Here is a 27,911-nt window from a genome sequence, read left to right as displayed (position 1 = left end):
GTCCAAGGTGTGAACTCGTTTTTTCTATAAAAACAATCAACAAAAACAACTCGCCTAAATCACTTCCTTTTTCATCGTTTTTTTTTAACGCTGAATAATTATGCTATTACAACTATGAGAAATATTACAAACGATTCTACAGCCGACAATTCTACCTGCCGTATGAGGATTCACGTATGACTGCATCACCTGAGCCGCCCTATGGATCCACGCTTGACGGTACTCCTTGCGACATGCTGCAGATCTCTTGTAAGCCATTTTCTCCCTTAATTCGTATAATTCCGCATTCTCCGATGTGTAGAAGCATTAATGAACCATTGGTCAAACTACTAGACCAAGGGAGCTTCCACCATTTTTCATCGTTTACTAATATATTCAAAGTCTTCCAGAATCTCCGACTCTGCTCTATTTTTTGCTATAAAATCTTATATATTAAAATAGAAGTCACAACATTTTACTAATGTTTATATATATAGTTACGATTTTAATTATGAAATAATAATCCAAAAATATATATATATATATATAAGCAGATACAAATACATGTGAAAGTTTAAAACAATCTATTCAATGAAAAAATATACTGTAAACTTATTATGTTTTAAAAATTGATAGACACATATTATAATATATATCAATTTAGAATTGAAAACAAGATATTTATATAAAAATAAATGAAAACAAAAACTCGCGCGGTTGCGCGGATCGAGATCTAGTAGAGTTTAAAGTAAAAATATAGTTTAGAGTAAAAGTACTCCAATGATATTCTATTACACACTCTATAATAGAGTGAAAAATAGGTTTACTCCAAATATAGAGTAACTTGTTTTTTTTGTTCATCATTCTATTTTTTATTTAAAATAGAGTACCATTGGAACATACTCAAACACTATTATAGAGTTACTCTATTTTAGAATAAAAAATAGAGTAAACCATTGGAGATGGTCTAAGCCACATAAGTCCAAAAGAAACTTCGATTTGTATAATTAATAAAAACTCCAGAAAGAAACTTCAATATTAATAATATGGAGGGTTTGTCCAAAAGATTGAAACCAATGTTCTTGACTCATCAATGTAGCTGGATCAATCGTTGAACAGGTCTAACCGGATTTTAAATTTTAGTTTAATTCTAAATTAAGTAACTATATAACTATAATATTACTTTTATAAATTTTTATATTATTGTTAAAATCTAAAAATGATATACAGACCTCTGTAAATTAATACTCGATAAATTAATAATCTCTATAAATTAATAATTTCACCGGTCCCAACTTGGACCGGTTCAAAATTTGACACAAATCGATAAAATAATAAGATAATAATTTTTTAAAAAATTCTATGTAGATATATGGTCCCATTGAAATCATAAATTAATAATTTATATGTATACATATTTTATATAAGTAAGAACCTATTATTATATTTTTTATTTTATATTCACAATAAAAGTTTTTTATATTTTCTTAACACTTAATATAGTTTTGATGAGATTTAGTAATATTATATCTAAAACCACATTTAAGTTCTATGCAATATATATTATATACACCAAATCATATATATAAAATTAATATAAATGTCAAATTTTGAAAGATAACAATTAATATCTCTATAAATTAATAAAATTTCAAAGTACCAACATTATTAATTTATAGAGGTTTTACTGTAAAACTAAAGTGAAAACTTTCAGAAGCAATATAAAAATATAGTAAAAGCTAGATAGATATTAAAAACAATATAAACTTTTGAAACTTTATAATTTTTTTAAATTTGAATTTGAGAAACCGGATTTTAATATAGAACCGATCATCATTTTTAACGAGTTTGACGGGCTTTTAACCGGGTTTGTCTGTATAACTAAAATTCGGTTTTTAACACAATCCAAAACCGGTTCCGGCCGGGTCCAGTTTTCAGAAGACTGACTGAAACACAGGTTCTTCACCATTTTCCTTCTTACAAAACTAAGACATTCACTAATCCTTCTTTCTTCACCATTTTCCTATTGACACCTCAACACAATGATCATTCTGTTTCTATCCCTTACAAATTCTCTGTTCTACAGAATCATATGGATACTCTTTGTGATACCTTATTGTGTTTCCTCAGCTGATGAGCTTCACAGACGCTGCAGCCAATCATTTAGCTGTGGCGATCAGACAGATCTCTTTTACCCTTTCTGGATACCTAGCAGAGTCGAATGCGGCCACCCCGACTTCCAGCTCCAATGCAGTGAAAGGTTTGCAGAGGTTAGCATCTCCTCCGTGAAGTTCAGAATCTTAGAGGCAAACTCTACCTCTCGTGTCATAAGACTCGCCAGGTCAGATTACATCAGCGGTTTCTGTCCCCAACACTCAATAAATGCGCAGTTCAACGAAAACGTCCTTCCTTTCGTCCCTGGCACCGATAATCTGACAATTTATTATGGATGCTCACCAAACTTTCCACGGAGTTTTCCTCCTTTAGTTGGAGAACTTGACTGTGGTGGTGATGATGAGAAAAGTTACTATGTGACGACAAACCTCTCGTCTCCTTTACTTAGCGAGATTGGTGGCTTTTTAAACTACTTCAGCGGACAGTGCAAAAGAAACGTCAGCATTCCTGCATCTGGACCTGCGTTGAACACACTGCAGAAAAATACAACTCAAGATAATCTGAAGAAGACTCTTCAAGAGGGTTTCAACGTTGGACTTAGCCATGAATGTTTGATGTGCATAGCCTCTGACGGTGCTTGTGGATATAACCGGATCTCAAATGAATCTATCTGTCATTGTATACATCAGACGTATAGCCTTACCTGCAGAAAGAAAGGTAAGATATGTTTTTCATATATATATATGAACTCATTTCCTAATATTCTCCCATTGACCCACATTTTGATTGGATCTTCCCTAAATTCTTACATCAATTAAGTACAAAAAAAAAAAATTCTTACATCAATTCCGTTACAAAGAAAGAGCTGATCTAAGTATTTAGTTTCTGGTAAAGAACAATGTTCTCTCTTCATTTTTGAACTTTGAACTGACCTCTTTTTTGGCGTCCTTCTGTTGATGCAGGCTTCTCTGCTGCCGCAAAAGCAGGTTCTTACCTTTTTAAGGCAGTTGATTTTATCACACTATAGGCAACAACATAGACTTGCAATGAAAGTTGTTGTTGTTGTTTTATTGGTCTCAGGAATGGAAATTGCTTTCGGATTGGCACTGTTATTTCTTATAGTAGGGTGGCTTTGTTCCATCAGGTGCAGAAAGAAGGCACATAAAGCTCAATACACAAGCAAAGACATCCCAGTAACAGAGTAAACTTCTTATGAAAACCTAGCTTCTTTTTTTTTTTTCCGGTTAATCGAGTACACTTTTGGTTGGTGGTCATCATTTTATTCTGTCTTATCAGCCAGCAAAGGAAGACATCATCACATGCTCCTAGAAAACTTAATATAAAGGCCCTTATTCCAGTGAAACACTATAGCTACGTGCAAGTAAAGAGAATTACAAAGTCATTTTCGCAAGAGGTTGGGAAAGGCGGATTTGGAACCGTCTATAGAGGAACCCTCTGTGATGGCCGCAAGGTTGCTGTGAAGGTCTTGAAGAACACAAAGGGTAATGGTGAAGACTTCCTCAGCGAGGTTGCAAGCATGAGCGAAACTTCTCATGTCAACATCGTTACCTTGCTAGGATTTTGTGCTGAGGGTACCAAAAGAGCAATTATTTGTGAATTCTTGGAAAATGGAGCTCTTGATAAATTCATCGCAAGCAAATATGGAATGGACGAAACTATATGAGATCGCATTAGGCGTTGCTCGTGGGCTAGAGTACTTGCACCACGGATTGTACATTTTGACATAAAACCGCAGAATGTACTCTTAGATGACAATCTTTGCCCCAAAGTTTCAGACTTTGGCCTTGCTAAGCTCTGCGAGAGGAAAGAAAGCATCTTGTCACTACTGGACATGAAAGGCACGATAGGATACATTGCACCTGAAGTGTTTTCAAGAGTGTATGGTAGAGTCTCCCACAAGTCAGATGTGTACAGCTATGGAATGTTGGTTCTTGAGATGATAGGAGCAAGGGCCAAAACATCAACTGAAGACACTGTAAGTTCAGTGTACTTTCCAGAATGGATCTATAAGGATCTTGAGAAGGAAGACAATATAAGGCTTAACGGGAATGGAATCATTTGTGAAGAAGAGGAGATAGCAAGGAAGATGACATTGGTGGGTTTGTGGTGTATTCAATCTTCCCCTTCAGATCGCCCACCCATGAACAGAGTGGTAGAGATGATGGAAGGGAACCTGGATGCTCTGGAATTCCCTCCGAGACCTGTTTTTCATATTCCCCCAGCACCTCTTCAAGAATCTTCTACGCTTTCAGAGAGTGATTCGGTTTACACAGAAATATGTTCCATGAATGTCGCATAAAGAAAGAAAACTCCTTAGAACCTATAAATCACATAATATGTATATACTTTATTCATGACATTCAGTATAATGGAGCTTTTGTTTCTTCTACACCTCATCTGGGATTTGTCATGCTAATTACTTTCCTCCTGACTTCTCCAACCCCTGTGGCAGCTTCCTCTGCTTGTTTTTGGCAAGTGATACAACAAATTTTCTTCAGATGCTCCCAGCCAATTAGTATGTTAGCCATCCAAATCAAAACTTGTGTAGATTTTGAGCCTAGCACTTCTCCATCATCACTGGTTTCCATATGAGAGAGAGACTGCTACACAGATTTAATTGGACACAGATTTCTGACAGCTAACTGCAAGTTGTTTTGGTCACACAACCAAGACAAAATGACAAACCAATCTATCAAAGAGGATAACTAGTGTCCAAGTCATCTGGATAGTAGTCAACATCCATAAACAGAGAAGCCATCTCTTGGACCTTGTTGTGTATCTTCCTAGAGAGTCTGTGAGACGTGTCATTCCTCATGAACCTATGAACTTGACCTTGTAATTCAATCTGGCTATAACCTGGATCTTTTTCAACTCCTGCATTCTCCATTCTCTTCCTAACCTTTGAGGCAGCATCCAACAATCCACAGCTCGCGTATCCATTGGCAAACACCACGTAATTCCCCCCGTTCGTTGGATCCAACTCGAAATATCTCGTAGCTGCGAGCTCTAGCAGCTCCACATTCCCATGATTCCTGCATGATCCCAGCAAAGATCCCCAAACCGGAGCATGTTTCTTGCACGGTGACTTCATTATAAACTCGTACGCCTCTTGTAGCCTACCAGCACGCCCTAAGATATCAACCATAGCTGCGTAGTGTTGTCCCTCAGGCTCCATCCCGTAATCCCTTTTCATAGAATCAAAATGCATCCGACCTTGGTCAACCAAACCTCCATGGCTACACGCAGTGAGAACCACCAAAAACGTGACAGAGTTCGGTCTGCAACCCTCTTCCTTCATCTTCTCAAAGCATTTCAACACCTCCGAAACTTGTCCATGATACCCGTATCCAGACATCAACGAGGTCCACGTAACCACGTTTCTATCGAGAAACTGATCAAACGCTTTGTATCCATCAGAGACACTGCTGCACTTGAAGTACATATCAACAAGAGCACCATTGACTATAACATTCGACTTAAGACAAGTCTTTACCATCACAGCATGAGATCTCATTCCATGTTCCAGCGACGCTAAAGCAGAACACGCTCTAAACACGGAAGAAAAAGTATACTGATCCGGAACTAAACCACAGTATCGCATATCGTAATACATAAAAAGCCCTTCTTGTTCAAGACCCTTCTTAACACACCCTGAGATCATTGCGTTCCTCGATATCAAACACCTCGACTGCAAACCACGAAAGAGAATCCCACCTGTTTGAAGATCCCCTGACAAGGCGTAAAGTATCAACAGCTTGACTTTCAAATACTCAGTCGGAGAAAACCCCACAACGACCATGTGAGCATGTACTCGTTTCCCCTTTGCGTATTCACGCCTCTCTTTGCATTCCTGTAACAGCATAGAGTAAGTATCGGACTCGAGCTGTAACCCGTTGCTACGCCATAACAGCCCAACAGCTTCTTTCAATCTCCCAGTGATGCAAAGACCTTGTAGTGTCTTGTCAGGCTGCTCTTTCTTTCTATGATGAGCTACCTGAAAGCTAGAACAAGTTGCAGGTCAAAACTAAACTTTGTTCGATCAATGAAAGCTTCACACTTTATAGTATCAAATAATCATTGGGAAATGGTAAACCTGGGAATTTTCCTCTGAGCCAGCATGCGGCGTAGTATCGTCGTCGCTTTGCCGGAAAACTTGGGATCAGATAAAACGTGTACCTCGCTGGAATCGGAATCAGACTCGTTCCTATTTAACTCTAGAGTTGAAACCATCGAGACACTCCTCATCGTGAAGCCTAAATCGCTCAAAAGACGGGAGATTGAGGAGGAAGAGAAGCAGATAAAGGAAGAGTGGGACTTTCGATAGAGTGAAGACGATATTAACGTTCTCTGTTTTGAAACCAACATTCCCGAGGAGATAAGGATCTTTTATTTGATGAATTTGCAGCAGGTGAATGAGACGAGAGGGCTTCTCCACATGAAACTAAAATGATGATCTATCGATCGTCTCCGGGAGAAATTGCATTCCTTACATTTCTCGATTTCTCTAGGGTTCAAGCGCAGGAGAAAAGGGTTTAACTCGATCTTCATAGTGAGTATAATAATATTGTACTGAAATGTATAAACACAAGTCAAGATGGCCGAGTTGGTCTAAGGCGCCCGCTTCAGGTGCGGGTCCGAAAGGGCGTGGGTTCAAATCCCACTCTTGACAACTATCATTTTAGTTTTTTTTCCTCATGATCCTCCACACCTTGTATTTTATAGCAAAGTTTAAAAAAAAAAGAATCTGGTCTATTTAAGAATCACACCGTATAAAAGATATGAAATATTTTTTCTCCTTAATCCAAGAATTTACTAAATTTTTTTAACACGTTACTAAATTTGTTTTAGTAATGCCAATTGGGACTTTGCTTTTACCACTGCTCGTTTTTCTTTTTATTTATCTGATAAAATATTTGACAAACAATTGGTTGACATTACGTTGTAACAAAAAGATTACCGTCTTTTATTGTGAAGCTGAACGTTAATTTAGCGACACTCAACTTCCTCAAACAACAGTTAATGAAGAAGTTCAAGTGTTTGACACATGCGCATCACTAAGCTGGTATTAGTTCCATGATGTTTGACATACACATTTCATATATATTGGATATTCACGGCTAACTATCCCCTAAATCTACCATCCTTTGATGAAGTTTCGTTGGGCTCAGTCTCAAACCAGTTAATGCCGCACCCTGATTCTTTGGCTTCACGTGTTGCAACCCTACTCCACTCCACAAAACTTTGATCCTAGCAGAGGAGACCTATGAGAAGAGGCATAATCATTGGTCGTTGAAACTTAGTAAACTGATCATTTTGTATTTCAAAATATGACAAAGGCCAAGAAAAGCAAAGGACATGAAGTAGAATGAGAAACAACTAAACACACATAACTTGTTACTAATCCAAAAATACTAAACTACATATAATAGTCAAAGTATGTTTTCGTTTAAAGCACATACAGAAGACAAGAAAAAAAAAAGATGATAAAACAGAACAAAAAGAGAGAGACGAGTTAAACTATCTATATTAGTAAAATTGGAGTATTTTTTTGAGATCCTCTTAAATTTTTTTAAATATTACAACTATGCCATTGAATTTTAATTTTAATTATATAATTTGGGAAATTAGTTAGAACTACCAAATGAATTTTATGCTATTTTCTTTAAATGAATTTTACATATATTATTAATTCAATGATTACTCATTAATAACACATCAATAAAAGAAATTATGTTACATATATTTCCTCCATTATACTAACATATCTTACCAAAATCTAATATACTTACCATTTAATAGAAACTAATCTATATTATTAAAACTTAAGTACATTTTTGAGATCCTTTTAAATTTTCTTAAATATTACAATTGTGCCATTGAGTTTTAATTTTAATTATATAATTAGGAAAATTAGTTATAATTACCAAACAATTTTCTGCTATTTTTCTTAAATGAATTTTACATATATTTTTCATTCAATGATTTCTCATTAATAACACATCGATAAAAAAAATTATGTTACTTATATTTCCTCCATTATACTAACATACTAGGTGGTAACCTGCGCCCTGCGCAGGGTGGATAAAATAAAAAAGATTAAAAATTTTAATTTATAGATATTAGAAATTTAAAAATCATAGTAACAAATATTATATATTATATAATGAAAAACTGAACGAAATTTTGCATGTAAGTTTATATAAAGTAAGCTTCAACTTTAAAAAAAAACTTGTGTAATTGAAGTATATTTTGTAGAAGTAAATATATAAGAATAAGCAAAGACTAATATAAACAATTGTTTTTATTTTGAAAAAATACTTAATTTTAATGATATATGAGATTATTTTGATGTACGTGTTGGTCACCTAAACATATATAAACATAGTATTAGTAATAATAAACCTGAATATAATATTTCTCACAATTAAACATAGTATTAGTTAACCAAATCATTAATTGTTGATATGGTCAGCTTTCTTAAAGTACATGAGACATATACAAAAAAATGAGAAAATATATTTATTTTCTCACAATTAAACATATACAAAAGAATAGAGAAAATCATACGGGCCTAAATAAGCACATGATTGTCTCAAGTGTTACTGACCCACAATTTAAGTTCTTTTAATTTTAGTGACATCACCCAAAACAAAACAAAAATTAAAGAAAGGAAACTTAGATTTGAATAAATTTTATCATAGTCCAAAAGTTAAAGAAAATAAACCTAGGGTTGAAAAAGATTATAATAGTTTCGATGTCTAGTCCAACTTTTATGGGGAGAATAAATTTTATAAATTAAATGAATAAGATAAGGAAACTTAGGTTTGAAGACCGAATATGATTGAATTATAAATGATTTGTTACATTAATAGTCAAATTTGACTTTTCAATCAAACCAAAAAGATTGCACATCATGTTTTATGATTTCAATAATTTCTTTTTTTTGTTAGAGCGTTTATCTAAAAATATAAAGGGACCCTGAATATCAATTCATTAGAAAAATTTAATAACTACAATACCAATTTTGATATTTTCAAAAAAAAAAATCCAACGATGGATAATCAGTGCGATATGTTTGTACGTAAAATAGGTAACAATATGAAGATCTGGTCACACAAATTTTATGTAAAAATATCCTCCGTTGCAAAAAGTATGTATAAATCAACGATGGATAATCATGTATTCGTAATAACTTTGACGTGGAGAAACCGTATTCAAATAACAACGATGCAATATCCGTTAAAGCCCTTATAAAACTCTTTTCACGTCAATTTTGTTTCCATTATCACGCTAACATTGCCATTGACAATAATTCATTTGATCATGTGATTGACAGTTCAAATTTGAATCATATATTATGGGAAAAATCGAAATGGTAATGTATTAACTTGTGTTGCCTTGAATCTAAACTATCATAAAATTATCGTCGATTACAATTGCATTGATAATTTTGGAAACGATAAACATGGTTAACATGCAATGGAGGAGATTTGAAACTATTATTAGCTTTTAACAATATAATATATTTCCAAGTTTTATGTCATTTTAAAAAAAAAGTGTATGTATATATCTATAAGATTTTGCCATTATGTAATAATTCTTGAACATTGCGATTGTGATTTGTATCTTTATCTAATACGGAGAAGAGTTGCAGCAACATATATATAAGTAGATATGTAGATACATACGTACACAATGGATTTTATGTAGTCTAACTATGTAGAAAGGCATTAATATTTAAGTCAGGCTATATAACGAAATCGATCATTATGAAGAATCTCAGGTTTTGATAATAAAATTTCTGCGTATTTAAATTTGCCGTTTCTAATTGAAGCGTAGCAAGTAGGGCGCAAGTTTAATTATTTTGTTAATCAATAAGCTTATAGTATATACCCAATTTTTAATGTAATGAGCAATGACAAATTTTGTAATTAGTCTAGTTAAAAAAAGATTTTTGAATATCTGAGGTGAGAGAGCTTGTGGTGCTGACACGTAGGAAATTGCACACATGTAATAAACACATGAATTAAAGGTTAGTCAAATAATAAAAAAGGGATCTTACCATAATATAATATCATCATCATTTAATAGAAACTAAATTAGGCAATATAAAAAAAAAATCTATTGTTTTCAAATCGCATAGAAGAAGTCAAGTTAGTTGTACACTTATCTTAGACCAACTGTGTGTTAACTTTTTGAGCAATATGTTAAGAAATGAAAAACAAAAACAAAAGCTAACATAATTAAAGGAAATTAGTTGTACATTTATTTATATGAAAACTCAATTCACTATGCGCAACAACTTTAGATGTTTATATACTAACATTTTGTACATTAACCAAATGAATAATCCAATTAAAAAAGTTGATGGATTTAAATGGATTTGAAATGGATTTGAAATTTAAAAGAGATCGGTTAAAAAGGAAATGAGTTTAAACAAGATGGATTTATCTATTTTAACATTTGTAACAAATTAACAAAACTAGTTTGGATTCTTACAACGTAAGATATTCCGCACTTTTTAAGTGCGTTTCAAAATCTAGTTTCTATACTATACATGTTTATCTTTTTTTTGTAACACTGCATGTATATCTTATACATTTATTACGAATTTCCTTGTTCAAATACTTAGTTTTGCAACTCAGAATTTGAATGACATGTTGTTCATATATACCGATAATAGCCAGCTCCAACTATTGCGGTTTATGACTATCAACACCACACAACTTTAGGAGAAACAGTTGTTTAACTACTGTGTGGATAAAAAAAACACAACCACTAAACATTACTACCATTTGTCAGTGACTTGTTCTTGTCTCAAATGTTTACCTAAAATTAATCCTCGATTGATGGATATTAGACCACTTGTTTTACCTCAAGCTGTCACTGTTACATCTTTATCTTTCCACTTCTAAATTTAGAATTTGAACCTGAATGTCTCATCTATAAATACATAAGACTTAACTTATTATCGTTTTTGTAACTGTTAGCTGAAAACACTAACATCTTTCGAAAGATTGCTATATAATACAAAAACACAAACAAATCTTGATAGAATTTTTCTACAAAGAAAAATCGATAAGAATTTTGAAAAACATTCATAGTGCTTTCTATGTAAACTATCAGCTAAATCGCTAAACATCTTTTGAAATTGTAAAAGAAAATCAATAGGAGTTTCAGAAGATCTGATTCACAATGTTTATTAACCAGGTAAAATTTCCTCTGCTTTTGTAAAATCTAGCTGATGTAATTTGAAAGTTTAAAATAACTTCTCTCAAATTATGTGTTTGACGAAAAAATAAATTTGTTTATTCAGTTTACTTTCGCTAAACAGGCATGGATCCTAGACAATAGATTCATACGATAATTCTTATAGCAGAGGAAATTTGTATATTGTAATTACATTTTCCTTAACAGAGGTTAAATTTGTGGCCAAAATTTATTTTGTTTTACTAGACTGAATTCGGTCAAATTTTAGTTATATCACAGCGAGGAAGGTCTATTTTAATTTATCAATGAAAAAATTAGACGAAATTAATCTCTCTAACGTTCACGTCACATTTTGGATCAATAAAATTTACATAACATCATTAAGTTGAAGAATGTTTTCATACATAACATATATTCCATTTAGTTAAGTATACATTAGTTTAGTTTGCATGACTAGTTACTTGGTGGTTAAGATATGTGTAATGCCTTTTTTTTCCATTTTTTCTATTTAATTTATTATTAACAATAAAAAATCTTATTATATACTATTGCAAGGTTATTCTTAGACCCTTTGGATGGTAATCTACTCGAAGAGATATTGAGACAATCAAATGAAATTAGGGAAATACAATCAAAAACATTATTCACTGCAACATAATTTGATCTATTTAAATTGACTATTGAGTATGTGTGAGGTCAACAATTTAACTTTCCAAAGCAAAAGAAAAAGGATAATTGACGTTATCAAAAGAAAAAGAGACCTTTAACTTTTTACGCATGAGATTAATAGATCAAATTTATGTTTTTAAATAGTCAATTTGATATACATTATTTTGAGATTATTTTGAGACGGAAAGAGTAGTCAGAACTTAAGATAATTGTGTACGAATATCTAGAAATTAAGATATTTATATATTAATTTATTGTGTTATTTTCATTTTGTTTCTTTATCTATAAATCATTATTGTATTAGATTTTAAGATTCTGTAAAGACCTATTCAGAGATACAGTAGTCATAGGAGATTAGTTACCTGGGTCCCATTACTATAGTTTTACAGCTAGCAGAATCTTATCCAATTAATCTCATCTTCTATCCTCTCTCTCAATCACATTCACTGTGTTTTTTGAGATACCATCCTTGTGCAGTTAACAGTTAAACATTTTTTGAATAATTTATCCCTCTGGTGAGACTCGAAATCTTATTCAAACTTCAAACGTTGACTTTTGTTTCATAACTTATTAGTATTTTGTTTGTCCTGATATATAAGACAATGTGTTTGAATGGAAAGAATCTCAAAAGCTTTAATGACGAAGAGGAATCCAGATTCTCGTTTTTCGATATTCTTCCATATCTCTTTTTGATATTATATTTTAACATTTGTGTAATGTCATCACAATTCACAGGCATAGTGTGTGAGAAAGAATCTCAGTCTTTGGAGGAGAAAAGATGGTGGAAGGAGGTATAGCGAAAGCAGACAAAACAGAGTTCACAGAGTGTTGGAGGACGACATGGAAGACCCCTTACATCATGCGCCTCGCTCTCTCCGCCGGAATCGGAGGTCTTCTCTTCGGTTACGACACCGGAGTCATCTCCGGCGCTCTTCTCTTCATCAAAGAAGACTTCGACGAGGTCGATAGGAAAACATGGCTTCAGTCGACTATCGTCAGCATGGCGGTGGCCGGAGCCATCGTCGGAGCAGCCGTAGGAGGCTGGATCAACGACAGATTCGGAAGGAGGATGTCGATTCTCATCGCCGACGTGCTGTTTTTGATCGGCGCGGTCGTCATGGCGTTTGCTCCGGCTCCTTGGGTTATCATCGTCGGAAGAATCTTCGTTGGGTTCGGCGTCGGTATGGCTTCGATGACGTCGCCGCTTTACATATCGGAAGCTTCTCCGGCGAGAATCAGAGGTGCGCTTGTTAGCACCAACGGTCTTTTAATCACCGGAGGACAGTTCTTCTCTTACCTCATCAATCTCGCTTTTGTCCACGTAAGTAAAATGTAAAGCTTCAATCTTTGTGTAAAGTGTTTCTGATTATGTCTTAATGGGACAGACTCCGGGGACATGGAGGTGGATGTTGGGAGTTGCGGGAGTTCCGGCGATAATTCAGTTTGCGTTGATGTGGTCCTTGCCGGAATCTCCACGGTGGTTGTACAGGAAGGACAGGGTCGCGGAGTCTAGAGCAATCTTGGAGAGGATCTACCCGGAGGACGAAGTGGAGGCGGAGATGGAAGCGTTGAAAGAGTCCGTGGAGGCGGAGAAAGCAGACGAGGCCATCATCGGAGATAGTTTTGGCGCCAAACTCAAAGGAGCCTTCGCGAATCCTGTCGTCCGACGTGGACTCGCGGCTGGTATTACTGTCCAGGTGGCGCAGCAGTTTGTCGGGATCAACACTGTGATGTATTACAGTCCCTCCATTGTGCAGTTCGCTGGATACGCCTCCAACAGTACAGCAATGGCTCTGTCTCTTGTAACTTCTGGTCTGAACGCGATTGGTTCGATTGTGAGCATGATGTTTGTGGACCGGTACGGTAGAAGGAAGCTGATGATCATCTCTATGTTTGGGATCATAACTTGTCTTATCATCTTAGCGATTGTCTTCGCACAAGCGGCTATCCACGCCCCCAAGATCGATGCAGTGGAGTCAACCACGTTTGCTCCAAACGCTACTTGTCCAGCGTTTGCTCCCCTCGCAGTCCCAAACGCGCCTCCCTCGAGGTGGAACTGCATGAAGTGTCTCAGGTCCGAATGTGGATTCTGCGCTAGCGGCGTGCAACCGTACGCGCCAGGAGCATGCGTGGTGTTATCGGACGACATGAAGGCGACGTGTCACTCAAGGGGAAGAACATATTTCAAAGATGGATGTCCAAGCAAGTTTGGGTTCTTGGCTATAGTGTTTTTGGGGCTTTACATCGTAGTGTACGCTCCAGGTATGGGTACTGTCCCATGGATTGTCAACTCTGAGATCTATCCGCTTAGATACAGAGGTCTTGGCGGAGGCATAGCTGCTGTCTCGAACTGGGTCTCTAATCTCATTGTGAGCGAGAGCTTTCTCTCACTCACACATGCTCTTGGCTCCTCTGGGACTTTCCTTCTCTTTGCTGGCTTCTCTACGGTTGGACTCTTCTTTATTTGGCTGCTTGTGCCTGAGACCAAAGGACTTCAGTTTGAGGAGGTCGAGAAGTTGCTCGAGGTCGGCTACAAGCCAAGTCTCTTGCGGCGGAAGAACAAGGCTAAAGACGTTGATACAGCTTAAGATGAAGTTTGTATTTCTCTATTTATTAATATTGTTGCAACTTTCCAGTTTCTATATTGTATGAAACCGGAATAATACGTACTTACGTAGTATCAAGAACACTTTAAAAACCTCAACCAAACTTCTCTATGATTTGACAACTATCCCAAAAGGGTCTGCAAAAGCTTATGTCAATGAATAAGGCAGACAACTTTGTGAACCGAAAGCAACAAACTTTTAATAAGTGAAAATGTTATTCTTTCAAGACAGGGATAGCATAACTATCAGTTCTATGTAGTGGGCCAAACTACTGTTTCAACAATAACCATTACTATTATAGGACAAGACATTACAGCGGTGCCAGACCAAAAATCTTCTACCAGATCCACCGGTTTGTCCACATACTCAGACACGGATCCACAAACAACACTCAAAGATCCAACAATAATTGATTCAGATAAGAGAAAAAAATAATTGATTAAAATTGCTTTGCTCTTAAACATTGCATTTGCGCCGACACTAGAAGCTTTTTGCCTTAAAAATCAGCAAATTCCACCACTCACACCAACAGAAAAACTGGATGCTAGACTTGTAATCCAAATAGCACTCTCACACATATAAAACTAGCTTAACATCAATACAAGGAAGATCAAAAGTAGTCAAAGTTTCTGGGACTCATTTGATCTTTCCTTTTACAGTCTACATAAAGATGCTATACAAAACCCACCAAACATACACTCAGTATATACAATACTAGACTGCTGAAAACCGTCCATAATGGTTTCATTCAAGGGAACCCATGCAAATCAATTTCAAGGGCTTGATGATGAACTTCCCTCCTTCCTTGGCTCCCTAAGATAACCCAGTAGTCTTTCTGCCTGTACAATAAAAAAAAGGATGAAGACCCATCAAGCTCAAGCTTTTCATACATCCACATTAAATCATCAAATGGATTCACTAGTAAAACTAGATCTGTTAAGAGTTCCATAACACAAGACTCTCAGTGGTTTAGTAGCCGAGTCAAATCAGTTATTAAGTTCATACCTTGCGTTTAGCTCTAACGCTGACGGCGCCGCTCTGAGATAGACCCACAAGAGGAGGAATCGCACCTTCCCTCACAAGCAACCCACGGTTCCTGACATTATCAGCACAAAGCTGCAACAGCGTCAAGACCGCAAACTCTTTCCCTTTCACCGATCCATCCTCGATAGCCTCTACAAGCGCTGCGATCCCTCCTTCCTCTACAATAGCCTCTCTGCCTTCCTCAATCGCCGCCAGGCTGCTCAGAACCACCATCGCCTTCTCCGCCATCCCAGTCCCTTCCTCCGCCACAAGATCCACCAACGGCTTCACCGCTCCGGCGGTAACCGCTCTCTCCTTGTTCTGCTGAAGCGTGCATAGCTTGTAAAGCGTCGTGAGCGCGTCCTTCTTCCCCCTGCAAGACCCGTTCAGCAGCAGAGAAACAAGCGGCGGAATCGCGCCGCAAGCTCCGATCGAGTTCTTGTTCTCCTCCACGAGCGCGAGGCTGAGCAACGCGCACGCCGCGTTCTGCTTCGAAGTCTCCGTCCCCGTCTTGAGAACCCACACGAGAGACTTGATAGCTCCTCCCGCGGCTATCACAGCTTTGTTCTGGTCGTGGAGAGAGAGGTTCAAGAGAGCAGTCACGGCGTGCTCCTGCGTCCACGGATCGTTGCAACGAAGAAGCGGAATTAGAGCTTGGATAGCTCCAGATTCGCCAATCAACACACGGTTATCAGCTCGATTCTTCGCCAGGAGCCTCAGCTTCGCCGCGGCGGATCGTTTAATCGCCACGGAAGAGGAGCGAAGCCCGTCGATGCAGAGCTTCACCGTCGGCTGCAGATCTTCCGGGGAGATACACTCTATAATCTCCGTGGAGAAGTTCTCCCTCTCCAGAAACCCTAGACACGGCTCCGGATCTTGCTCTTCTTCATCTCCGACGTTCTCCGTTCTGTTGGTACCCGGCGACGGCAAGCAAGCGAGACGGTGTAGCTCCCCGGAGATATCACTGCTACAAGCGGAGAAATCACTAAACGCCTGAGAAATATCGAGAAAGGCTTCTTCTTTCGATGAGGAAGCGATTGAGTGGACTGAGTTACTGTTCTTCAACGCGAGCTCGCCGAGTCTCATGTCGATGACGGAGTCCGACAGATACTCCGACGCGTACTCCGATTTATCGCCGACGAAAGAGCAAGATTGATCGCCGCTTTGGTAGAAGTTAGATCTCACCGTCCTCATCGACCGGCCGACTTGACGGTGTATCTTCGCCGCCGACGGAGAAGATGAGCCGTAGAAGTCGGTTGTTAACGGGAAACGGGTTGAATTCGAGTGAGGTAACGGATCCTCCACCGAAACCATCTTTATAAAAAGATCTGTGCTGACCAAACTCGAGTTTCAGTTATGTTCTTAGTTTCTCTGAACTTTCAGGGTGAGGTTAAAGAGGAGGCTTGAGGAAGAGGACGAGAAGCTTTTTTAAAGCTGTTAGTACCTGGGTGACTCTGCACTCACGGACTGTGACAAGTTTCCAATATCACGGTGACACGTGGAAAGATCTGGAGTTGGGTCTATTTAGATCGACGATTAAGAAGGCGCGTTTTATTATTTGCATGTCTGTCTGACAAGCCATGTGGCTGTGACTAGGAGGTGAACGAAAGATCCGGTTAAAGTACATTAATGTCCCTGTACAAGGGACTTGACGCCACAGGACACGATCGGCCCAGTTGGCCTTTTTCGTAATTCCAATACAATGTCGATCGGGTTGAGTTATGAACGGCTGAGGAAGAGACGTTTTAGACCGTTAGATCAGATATCTAACGGTTAATGAAGCTTTGAATGAACAGCTTGTCCACAGGTGTCCATCGAAACCGTCCACAAATCCACAGATACCCCAACGCCTTGGTTTAATTTTTCACCATTGCAGTTTATATTGGTTGAAGTCGGTTTAGGTCTTTTTTTTTTTTTTTTTTTTTTGAACAACAAGTCGGTTTAGGTCTATTACTTCATTATTCTCGATATTTGCTATAAAATAACTTGTAATTTTATATTATCGAAATGTTTAAATAATGACGAAATTTTATACCCGTAGAAAAGAGATAACATTGATATATGATAAATATACGATAGAAAGAGTTTATTACAAAGAGGGAGAAAAAAAGATGAGTTGCGAGTTAAGTAAAAAAGTAAGATTTACTGTGTGTGCATAGTGGCGTGGGCTCCATATAATATACGTACACACGAAAACGTCAACTTTTGGTGCGTGTATTCTTGACGTTCTTTTTTCTTCATGTTTATAACACTCCTCCTTGGAGACCAGTGTCACTATCCTTTTTTATTTACGTCTTTGTTGCCTCGTTAAAAATCTTTCCAAGAAAACCCAATGAAAAAAACCATAGTAAGATAAAAAGAGTACAACTATGTAAGCTCCCCCTCGAATGAGCAGTAATAGATCCTTCTGATGACACATTCCAATGTTATGGACATGTTTTCAGAATACTGAAGTAGGAAGTGATTTTGTGAACAGGTCGGCCGCATTGTCGCATGCTCGGACATATCTTACTTCAATCTCTTTCTTCTTCTCGAGCTCTTGAGTGTATGAGAAGAATTTCGGATGAATATGCTTCGTTCTATTGCTTTTGATATATCCTTCTTTTGTTTGAGCAACACATGCCGCATTATTTTCATATAGAATAGTTGGCTCTATATTTTCGTCAATCCCACTGCTTGAACAAATGTGTCGGCTTATTGATCTTAGCCATACACGTTCTCTACTTGTTTCATGAAGTGTGATGATCTCAGCATGATTTGAAGAAGTAGCCACGAGCGTTTATTTCTGAGAACTCCATGATATAGCAGTGCCTCCGATCGTGAAAACATATCATGTTTGCGATCGGGCTTTGTGTGGATCTCAAAAGATATCATGCATCTGCAAAACCAACCATTTGACCTTTTGAATCCTTAGGGTAAAACAAGCCCAAATCAATGGTCCCTTGAAGGTAACGAAAGATATGTTTAATTCCACTCCAATGTCTCCGTGTGGGAGATGAGCTAAACCTCGCCAAAAGGTTAACATCGAATGATAGATCGGACCGTGTACAATTTTCAAGGTACATCAACGCTCCAATTGCACTTAGATATGGTACTTCTGGACCAAGTATCTCTTCATTTTTCTCAAGTGGTCGAAATGGATCACTTTCAATATTAAGTGATCTAGCGACCATCGGTGTGCTAAGAGGAATAGATTTATCCATGTTAAACCGTTTCAATACTCTTTTAGTGTATGTGGATTGATGCACAAATATACCATTTTGAGAATGCTCTATTTGTAGGCCAAGACAATATTGTGTCTGTCCGAGATCTTTCATCTCAAATTCTCTTTTGAGATAGTCTGATGCCTTTTGTATTTTCCTTTTAGTTCCGATAATATTAAGATCATCAACATATACCGCGATTATCACAAATCCGGATGTTGTTTTCTTGATGAAAACACATGGGCATATAGGATCATTCACATATCCTTCTTTTGTTAAATGCTCACTGAGACGATTATACCACATACGTCCAGATTGTTTTAACCCATATAACAATCTTTGAAATTTTATTGCACATAACTCTTTAGGTTTGGAACTTAATGCTTCTGGCATTTTAAATCCATCAGAAACTTTCATGTAGATATAAGTATCTAATGATCCATATAGATAGGCTGTAACAACATCCATGAGAAGCATCTCAAAATTTTTATCAGCTGCTAGGCTCATCAAGAACCTAAATGTGATTGCATCCATAACAGAAGAATACGTTTCCTCATAATCAATTCCAGGTCTTTGAGAAAAACCATGAGCCACAAGGCGTGCCTTGTATCTCGTAACCTCATTTTTCTCATTTCTCTTTCTGACAAAAATTCATTTGTATCCAACTGATCTCACATCTGCAGGTGTGAGTGTAATAGATCCAAACACTTCTCGCCTATTAAGCGAATTGAGTTCGGTTTGTATTGAATCTTTCCATATGTTCCAATCATGTCTCATTTGACATTCATAAACAGATTTTGGTTCTGCATCATCGATTTCTTCATATATTTCACTTGACACAATATATGAGAAGGCATCATCAACATCACCATTTTATTTCTTTTCCATATCTTCTTATTATGGATGTAATTGATAGAAATTTCATGATTATTTTCTGACTCATGATGCTCAACTTTCTCAGTATCCTCATTATTTGTTTCGTACAAAATACTTTATGCTATTTTGGGTGTGTCATTTATCTCGACATCCTTTTGTCTTCTAGGTTTTTTATTCTTAGAACCAGCAGGTCTACCACGCTTCAGGCATGTTTTAGACTCACGTGTATTATATGCTTGTCCTTCCTCAGTTGATATTTTGATACAAGCAGGAGCATTTGAAGCTGGTATATGGGATTTAGTTACCGTCATGGTTGTGCAAATGCATCAAGTTGCTGATTAGCTATACTCTGTAAATGCATAATTCGCTGAACTTCTAGTTCTGACTCCTTAGTAGGAGGATCAAGATGTAACAATGATGGTACACTCCATTTGATATCATTTCCTACATTTTTGTTTTCTCTCCTTAGAACTGAGAATACTTTTTCATCAAAATGACAATCGGCGAACCGTGCGGTAAAGACATCACCAGTCGGTGGTTCTAGGTATCGTATAATTGATGGAGAATCACAACCAACATATATTTCCAATCTTCTTTGTGATCCCATCTTTGTACGTTGTGGTGGTGCCACATGCACATATACCGCACAACCAAAGATTCTTAAATGGGAAATATTTGATTCTCGACCAAACGCTAATTGTATTGGAGAATAATTATGGTATGCACTTGGTCTTACTGGAATGAGTGCTTCTACATGTAAAATAGCATGTCCCCATACAAAGGTTGGAAGTTTTGATCTCATGATCAATGGTCTTGCAATGAGTTGCAGACACTTAATTAAAGAGCAACATAATGTTCAACTTCAATTTCCGTTACCATACAATAATCATTGAATGCTTGGGATGTGAATTCACCAGCGTTGTCTAATATAACTCTTTTAATAGTATAATCAAGGAACTGTGCTCGCAGTTTAATTATCTGAGCCAGAAATCTGGCAAATGCCACATTTCGAGATGATAATAGACAAATATTTGACCATATGCTGGATGTGTCAATTAATACCATAAAATAGTGGAATGGTCCACAAGGTGGATGTATTGGTCCACATATATCGCCTTGAATTCTTTCAAGGAACTTTGGTGATTCTCTATCGATATTGGTTGGCGATGGCCTTACAATCAATTTTCCAAGAGAACATGCAATACATGTCATTTTATTCCCTTGATAAATCTTCTGGATTTTCAGTGAATGACCGACCATGTGAGCTTTTTATGATTTTACGCATCATTGTAGTGTCTGGGTGTCCAAGGTGATCATGTCATAATGTGAATTCTTCTGGATTTTGTTTCACTACATGATTTGATTCGATTCATCGATATAAGTATGATGCAATCCCGGAGGAAGTTTTGGGAACTTTTCCAGTATGTGATTTTTGCCACATTTATCAGAAGTTACATATATGTACTTCTTTCCATTCTCAGTTGCAGACTGAGTATCATATCCGTGAAGATATATGTCTTTGAAACTCAACAAATTCCTTTTAGAATTAGGAGAATATCGAGCATTGTTTATGGAAACCTTTGTTCCATTTGGCAACATAAAGTTTGTTTTACCAGCTCCTTCAATCACGTCTGCAGGACCTGATATTGTATTGACGACAATTCTTGTCGGTTTTATATTAGAGAAATATCTCTTTTGTCTCAGAATAGTGTGCGTTGTTCCACTGTCTGGTATACATACCGGTTCTTGGATTTTGCTCCTTTAGCATTTTGATCCATTTCTGAAATTGTCATAAATATTAATAAAAGAAACACACAATAATTATACATTAAGGTGACGTTAAAACATCATTATTCATCTAAAACAGGAAATGTAATAATTATACATGAAAGTACTGAAGAATATTCAGTTGTTTTATTATGATCATTTCAGTCTTCTTCAGGAGTAATTTAGTCCAGCTCATTTGCGAAATCAGAGGCTTCGAGGTATGATGTCCCTTCAAAGTTTTCTGTGAGATTCACTTCTTTAGCTTTGCCTTTCATGGACTCTTGATATAACTTGCAGAGATGTGGAGGAGTACGACAGGTACGAGACCAATGTCCTTTACATCCACATTTGTAACATATAGTCTCACGCTTCTGGGTGGTATCCTCTTGAGTTTTTTTACCCTTAGGAAGTTGTTCAGATCTAACCCATTTGTTAGATCTCTTCCACTTGGGATTGTAAGTTTTTCCACGTTTGTTGTTGAAACGGCGACCACGACCTCGGTTAGTCTGGTTTCTCCTTTCCGAATTTTCTACCGCCATAGCATTCACTTTAGAGAATGCCTTGGCTGCCGTAGGTCGGGAATTGTGGTTTTTGATTAGTAGTTCATCGTTTTTTTCAGCCAACATGAGCGTAACCATCAATTCAAAAAATCTAGTGTACCCATTTTCTGAAAATTCGGGGTAGGAGTTTATGCTCTTTGTGGAAAGTGTTGTATGTCTTGTCGAGCATTTCTGCCTCAGAGACGGGACTACCACAATAATTTAGTTGTGCAACTATCCTCAAAACAGCGGAATTGTATTCCTCAACCTTTTGAAAATCCTGAAACCTCAGGTTTTTCCACTCTTCAAGAGCGTGAGGGAGATTGATTTCTTTCTGGTTATCAAACCTCTCCTTCAAGGTTTGCCAAAGTTCGGTTGGGTCCTCGATGTTTGCATAGTCGTGCATTAGATTATTATCTAAATGCTTCTTCAGGAAGATTATCGCTTCGGCTGTATGCTCGGGCGGCGATTTGTTACCGATTTTTTTCGTTTCAGTTAACTTCTTCATTACAAGGTAAGGTTTCACATTTGTGACTCATCCGATGTAATTTCCGCCAGTTATTTTCAGAGCCGGAAACTAAAGTTTCTCGATGTTTGCCATTTGTATTTCTAAAACAAAAATAATATATTTTATTAGAATTTCATAATTTTAAAATGAACCATTTATATTAATAATACACGAAACTACAAGAAAAAATAGCGCATAGAAAAGTAAACTGACATTGATCGTAATTCTTCAGGAGTAAATTCTCCAATAAATAGACCGTACATAGATGCAAAAATTAGAATTGCACATAAAACCAAAAATATGCGAATCATCTTTCTTGCAATGAAAAACCGGGATGGAGCGATTTGAAAATATTTGAGAGAAGATGAAATGTTTTGGATAAAGTAAATGAGTCAAGAATGAGTATATTTATAGATGAAAACACTATTCATAACCGTTTGAGAAATGTAAAAATTTTGAAATTTTTTCTTTGTGACCGTTGGGATTAAATCGTATGAACCAAAAATCAATCGGGAAATATTGTAATAATCAGTCAACCAAATTCCATAAATTTCATAATATTTTATATAGGTGACCAAACATTTATATAATAACTATAATATAATAAACAAATAAATATCAAGCGTATTATGGCGTTAGAAAAATTATAACATCAAATAAATTATGCGGCAGTACAGCCAAGCCAATAATTATGGTGTATTTAACAATCAAGGTTTATTAACGAGGCGACATACCGCCCAAATTAATATAGGTAAATGATAATAAATTTAAATAATTACTATAAAATAATAAATAGTAATATAGGCGGTATACCGACCATTATAGAAGGTTATATATGATATATATAAATTTTACAGAATCGCAGAGTGATCGTGCTAATAATGTATTATAAAATAACTTATAATTTTATAGTATCAAGAAATTTAAATAAGAGCGAAATTTTATATCCGCAGAAAGGAGATAACACAGATATATGATAAATATACGATAGAGAGAGTTTATTATAAAGAGGGAGAAGAGAGATAAGGTGCGAGTTACAATTGAATGAAAACGTTCGTTTATATAGAAGTAAAAAAAGTAGGATTTACTGTGCGCTGCATAGTAACATAGGCTCTACATAATATACGTACACACGAGAACGTCAACTTTTGGTGCGTGTATTCTTGACGTTTTTTTTTTCTTTACGTTTATAACAATATTAAAATAATGAATGAGCAATGTCTCTAGATACTCCCAGAAAATGGTAATCCCGAAAAGAATTATCTTGCTTCATTGACTGAAGATTTTTTGTTTAAATTTAATAACAAAATTATATTATTCTAAATTTGTATTGGTTAAACACTCTTAGAAAAACCCTACCACTAATGATTGTTAACACTTTATTTTCTACTCTAAAACTAAGTTTGGAATTTACCCAAAAAAACTGAGTTTAGAATAAACTATTCTTTAAATTTATTTCATTGTTTACTCTATAACATAATAGAAAATATATTATTCTAAAAATAAAGTAATAAATTTATTTTTACTAGTTACTTCATTTAAAATAGAAGAAAATAAACTGAAACTCAATTTAATTTTTAAAATTTAAAAGATAATACATTAAAATACTTTCATAGCATACCAACAACAGAAAGTTTTTGAAGTTTTGGTTTTTAATTTTTCCAAGAACTTGGATAAAACGCAGCGACACTTAATGTTATAAGGTTGTAAATTGTGGCTAGAATTTCTTTTTGTCATATAATCGGGAATCACTTAATAAGTTGTATTCGTGGTCGCAATTACATCAAGCGTAGTTGCTGGAGAGGAACATACATATATAAAATATACAGTAACATTAAAAGAAAACGCGCCAGTAACGACTACACGTTACGACTAAAAAATTATGATCGTAATTTTACGACGAATTTACGTCAACATTACGTCTATATCAAAAATCGTTGTAAACTCGACGTAAACATACAACGAGAACAATTCGTCATAAATTTGTTGTAGCCTTACGACATATTTACTGACGAGTTTCGTCGATTTCTAAATGTCGTCGTAAAGTAGTTGTTGCATTACGATTAAATTACGTCATAAATTATTAGGATCTAATTAATGACTACATTACGAGTAAACAGGAGGTTGTTGTACACGTGATAAATATTTGTATGTATGGATGGTAAAAGTGGTTGTAATATAGTTGTTAAGTTAAAGTAAATTTTATGAAGCAGTAAATTCGTTGCAACATTCCCACCTACCAAATTCAAAAATTTCCTATAATATGCATTCCTCTCCCATTCTAAAGATGCACAAAAAAAACAAAAAAAAAGTTCAAAAAATTGTCTAATGGTGGCAATATCTATAAGGTCCGGAGTTGGATGTATGCACATAAAGATTATGCGGGAGTTGTGAGAAACGAATTTCTCAACGGGACAAAGATATTCAATTACCAGGCCGGAAACACACCTCTCACGCATGAAACGGGTAAAATTTTATGTCTCTGTCGTAAGTGCAAGAATACCAAGTTTGCTCGTAGTGAAACGGTTTGGAAACATATAGTAAATATAGGATTTACCCCACATTACTATATTTTGTTTCATCATGGAGAGGGTGAAAGTAGGAATGAAGCTAGTAGTAGTACTCACTATGAAGATGGTGGTAATAGGGAAGAACCGAGTGATCATTTGCATCTTGAAAGTAGTCACCCTCCGGAGGATCATATTGTAGATCATGATAGGATGCATGACATGGTTACAGATGCATTTCGTGAAACAACCTCAGTAGCTGCTGCAGAAGTAGAAAATGTAGAGGAACCTAACTTCGATGCGAAAAGGTTCTATGAAATGCTAGATGCAGATAATCAACCAATTTATGAAAGTTGTAGAGAAGATCTTTCTAAATTGTCATTGGCAGCTAGGATGATTAATATCAAAACTGATCATAACTTACCTGAAGTTTGTATGGATGCATGGAATGAGTTGTTTAAAAAATATTTGCCCGAAGATAATTTGTCATCTGAATCTTATTGTGAGATTCAGAAACTGGTTACCAGGCTTACCCATCATCGACCACCAAATACTTATTGGTAAGTTTGATTAGATTTGTAATTATTTTCATATTTACATTCATTTATTATAATTATATATCTTATTTAGTTTTCAGTCAATTTTACAGGTTTAAGGCGGACAATTGCCTTGGACGATCCGTTTCAGTGACCATCAAGTCATACTTCTCTGAAGCGCATCCGAACTAAACTCTTACACCAGAACACATTCGGAAGACTTGGTTCAAGTGTTTTGTGGTAAGTTTTATTTTAAATTTTATTTTATATATTTTGTTTTCCAATTTATTTTTTTACATTTATTAATGAATTAATTTTTTTCCAGCGAAAGTAGAATTGGTTTATTGCCGTCAACGAGCAAGGGAAGAAAGCTAAGGCGATGGACCACCTTAAGAACATTGTTAGCAACCGGAAAGAGAAGATGAGGTATCAATGGGATGCTGCAAAACCCACATACGTCAGCGATAAGACTTGGAGAGACCTGGAGGCCTTTAGGCTTTTGCCTCGCTCGATTCACACGTCCAACAATTGCTCTACAGCCCAGTTAACGCCTGATACCGAAGGCAATTTACCATTGCCCCATACTTCTGGACAGATCCCACATGCCGGGGTTGCCCTAAAGATGGTAAGTGTTAATTATTTTTTTTATTTTTTAATAATTAATAAATTATTTATTAAGCACGCATTATTATAAAAAAAAATTATAGGCTGCTGAGGAAGGAGAAACACTTTTTCTTTCCCGAATTTACAAGAAGACGCACTAACATGCGGATGAAACGTTTGTGGATGCTCGGGTAGAAAGGATCCACAACGATGTGGAGGCGGATCCAAGAGGTTCAGACCCAGCTGTCGCAACAAAATCCGGATGGCGGTTCAGTTGTCGACCGTCGAACATGACAAACTTTTCAAAAATGTAATTAATATATTTTAATATACATTTTAATATGTTTTAATTATTTTATAATAATTAATATATATTTACTAATAATCAAATTCATTAATTAATTACTGGTTGTCCCGAAGAAAGGAACTGATGGTCGGAATTGGTTCAGTGAACGATGTTCCGAGGACGAGAGTATGTCACGTTGCTGCAAGGGAGGAAATTTCTCAGCTCCGGGAAGCTTTGTTGGTTGCCAACACCGTCATGGCGGAGAACAGGACCCAGATGATGGCCATGGCGTTAATGTTTGATCTCATGGCGGATGTGAACCCGGAATTTGTGGAGATGTGGTGGGTGGAACGTCCAAACATAAACCCCAACCGCATACCGGAAGAGCAGGCGGAGCTAGAGCGAAAGACCGAGCGCCGTAGTTTGGAGCTACGTGACGACTTGGACTTTTAGGTTTATTTTTTTTGGTTTGTAATATATTTTGGATATTATAAATTTTTAATATATTAGATTTTTATTTTAATTTTTTGAAATAAAATAATTTTGTAATTTTTTTTTATTTTTTATATTTATAATTTAAAACAATTTTTTTTTAAATGAATAAATAGTAATGTTAATTTGTCATAAACTAGTAGTAAGACTTACGACTAATTAACGTCGAATCTCGATGTGAATTCGTCGTAAATTTACGTCCATCTAACCTACTTTTTACAACCACTTTTACGAAAACATAACGACGGCTAATTTACGACGAGATATGTGGACGTAATATTACGTCTAACTTACGACGAACCAGTTTATGACAATTTAAATACTAGTCATGTTCGTCGTAGTATTTACGATGATTTTACGACGATTGACGCATTATGACGAGCTAATAAATCTTTGTAATAGGAGATTAAAGACGATTTAACGACGAATTGTGCAGTCGTTAACTCCCTATTTTTTCGTAGCGTAAATTTTGAATGCTCTTTGCTGTCATCATCGTTTTGTATAAACGTTTGTCGTGTTTCCATTTACAAAAAGAAGATATTTGTTAATGGAGATATATACTCCTACCTTGCTTTGTTGTAATCAATGTTATTGTTGTTGTTCACTGATTTGTGAAATATATCTGTAATTTTGAAAATCAAATCCGAATAAACCAACCCGTCATATGAGAAGAGCCGGTCCTACACATTTTGAGACCACAAGCAAATAATAAATAAAAAGCTGAAAAATAAAATATTCTTTAAGGAGGGTTTGAACCCAGCTTCCTTGCAATGCTTTGTCACAGTATTACTAATAGACCAGAGGCACGAAAATATGTGGCTGATAAATCTACATTATAATAGTACAGTTGCATCACTCCTGATGCGACACGTCAGTGATATGTGGGTCCCATTTTTAAAAAGTGTGAAAAAGTGTCATGTGTGATTCAAACCCGGGTTATTGAGATCTAAACAACAACATTTATACCACTG

The 27,911-nt window shown here is 36.1% G+C and overlaps 4 protein-coding genes, 1 non-coding gene and 1 pseudogene across 7 annotated transcripts; 3 read left to right on the top strand and 3 right to left on the bottom strand.

Moving 5' to 3' along the window:
- The first annotated feature begins 1,578 nt into the window (after positions 1-1,578).
- LOC106391987 lies at positions 1,579-4,511 on the top strand (annotated as a pseudogene).
- On the bottom strand, positions 4,394-6,778 carry LOC106421982 (pentatricopeptide repeat-containing protein At4g16470-like). Its single transcript, XM_013862816.3, has 2 exons — positions 6,209-6,778; positions 4,394-6,116 (listed from the first exon to the last, which is right to left on the bottom strand). The coding sequence occupies exons 1-2, from the start codon at positions 6,478-6,480 to the stop codon at positions 4,808-4,810; spliced, it is 1,581 nt and encodes a 526-aa protein (XP_013718270.1). The 5' UTR covers positions 6,481-6,778; the 3' UTR covers positions 4,394-4,807.
- Positions 6,704-6,784, top strand: TRNAL-CAG. The gene has a single exon. It is a non-coding gene; the product is annotated as a tRNA-Leu (tRNA).
- Positions 6,785-11,099: 4,315 nt separating this feature from the next.
- On the top strand, positions 11,100-14,698 carry LOC106391990 (inositol transporter 4-like). 3 transcript variants are annotated; one of them, XM_022694859.2, is made up of 3 exons: positions 11,100-11,325; positions 12,730-13,315; positions 13,380-14,698. In XM_022694859.2, the coding sequence occupies exons 2-3, from the start codon at positions 12,773-12,775 to the stop codon at positions 14,580-14,582; spliced, it is 1,746 nt and encodes a 581-aa protein (XP_022550580.2). In that variant the 5' UTR covers positions 11,100-11,325; positions 12,730-12,772; the 3' UTR covers positions 14,583-14,698. The 3 variants fall into 3 exon arrangements, with proteins under 3 accessions (XP_022550580.2, XP_013688202.2, XP_013688201.2); XM_013832748.3 differs by lacking the exon at positions 11,100-11,325 and adding an exon at positions 12,319-12,509; XM_013832747.3 differs by lacking the exon at positions 11,100-11,325 and having other exon boundaries at positions 12,555-13,315.
- A 321-nt stretch (positions 14,699-15,019) lies between these two features.
- LOC106391991 (U-box domain-containing protein 4-like) lies at positions 15,020-17,029 on the bottom strand. The gene is made up of 2 exons (XM_013832749.3): positions 15,606-17,029; positions 15,020-15,439 (listed from the first exon to the last, which is right to left on the bottom strand). Exons 1-2 carry the CDS (start codon positions 16,935-16,937, stop codon positions 15,374-15,376), a joined length of 1,398 nt encoding a protein of 465 aa, XP_013688203.2. The 5' UTR covers positions 16,938-17,029; the 3' UTR covers positions 15,020-15,373.
- Positions 17,030-21,651: 4,622 nt separating this feature from the next.
- Positions 21,652-22,107, bottom strand: LOC106394246. Its single transcript, XM_048743737.1, has one exon. It carries the CDS (start codon positions 22,105-22,107, stop codon positions 21,652-21,654), a length of 456 nt encoding a protein of 151 aa, XP_048599694.1.
- Between the last annotated feature and the right edge of the window lie 5,804 nt (positions 22,108-27,911).

The sequence above is a fragment of the Brassica napus genome, chromosome C1 (assembly GCF_020379485.1).
Source record: "Brassica napus cultivar Da-Ae chromosome C1, Da-Ae, whole genome shotgun sequence".
NCBI lineage: Eukaryota > Viridiplantae > Streptophyta > Magnoliopsida > Brassicales > Brassicaceae > Brassica > Brassica napus.
This window is presented reverse-complemented; position numbering and strand designations above follow the sequence as displayed.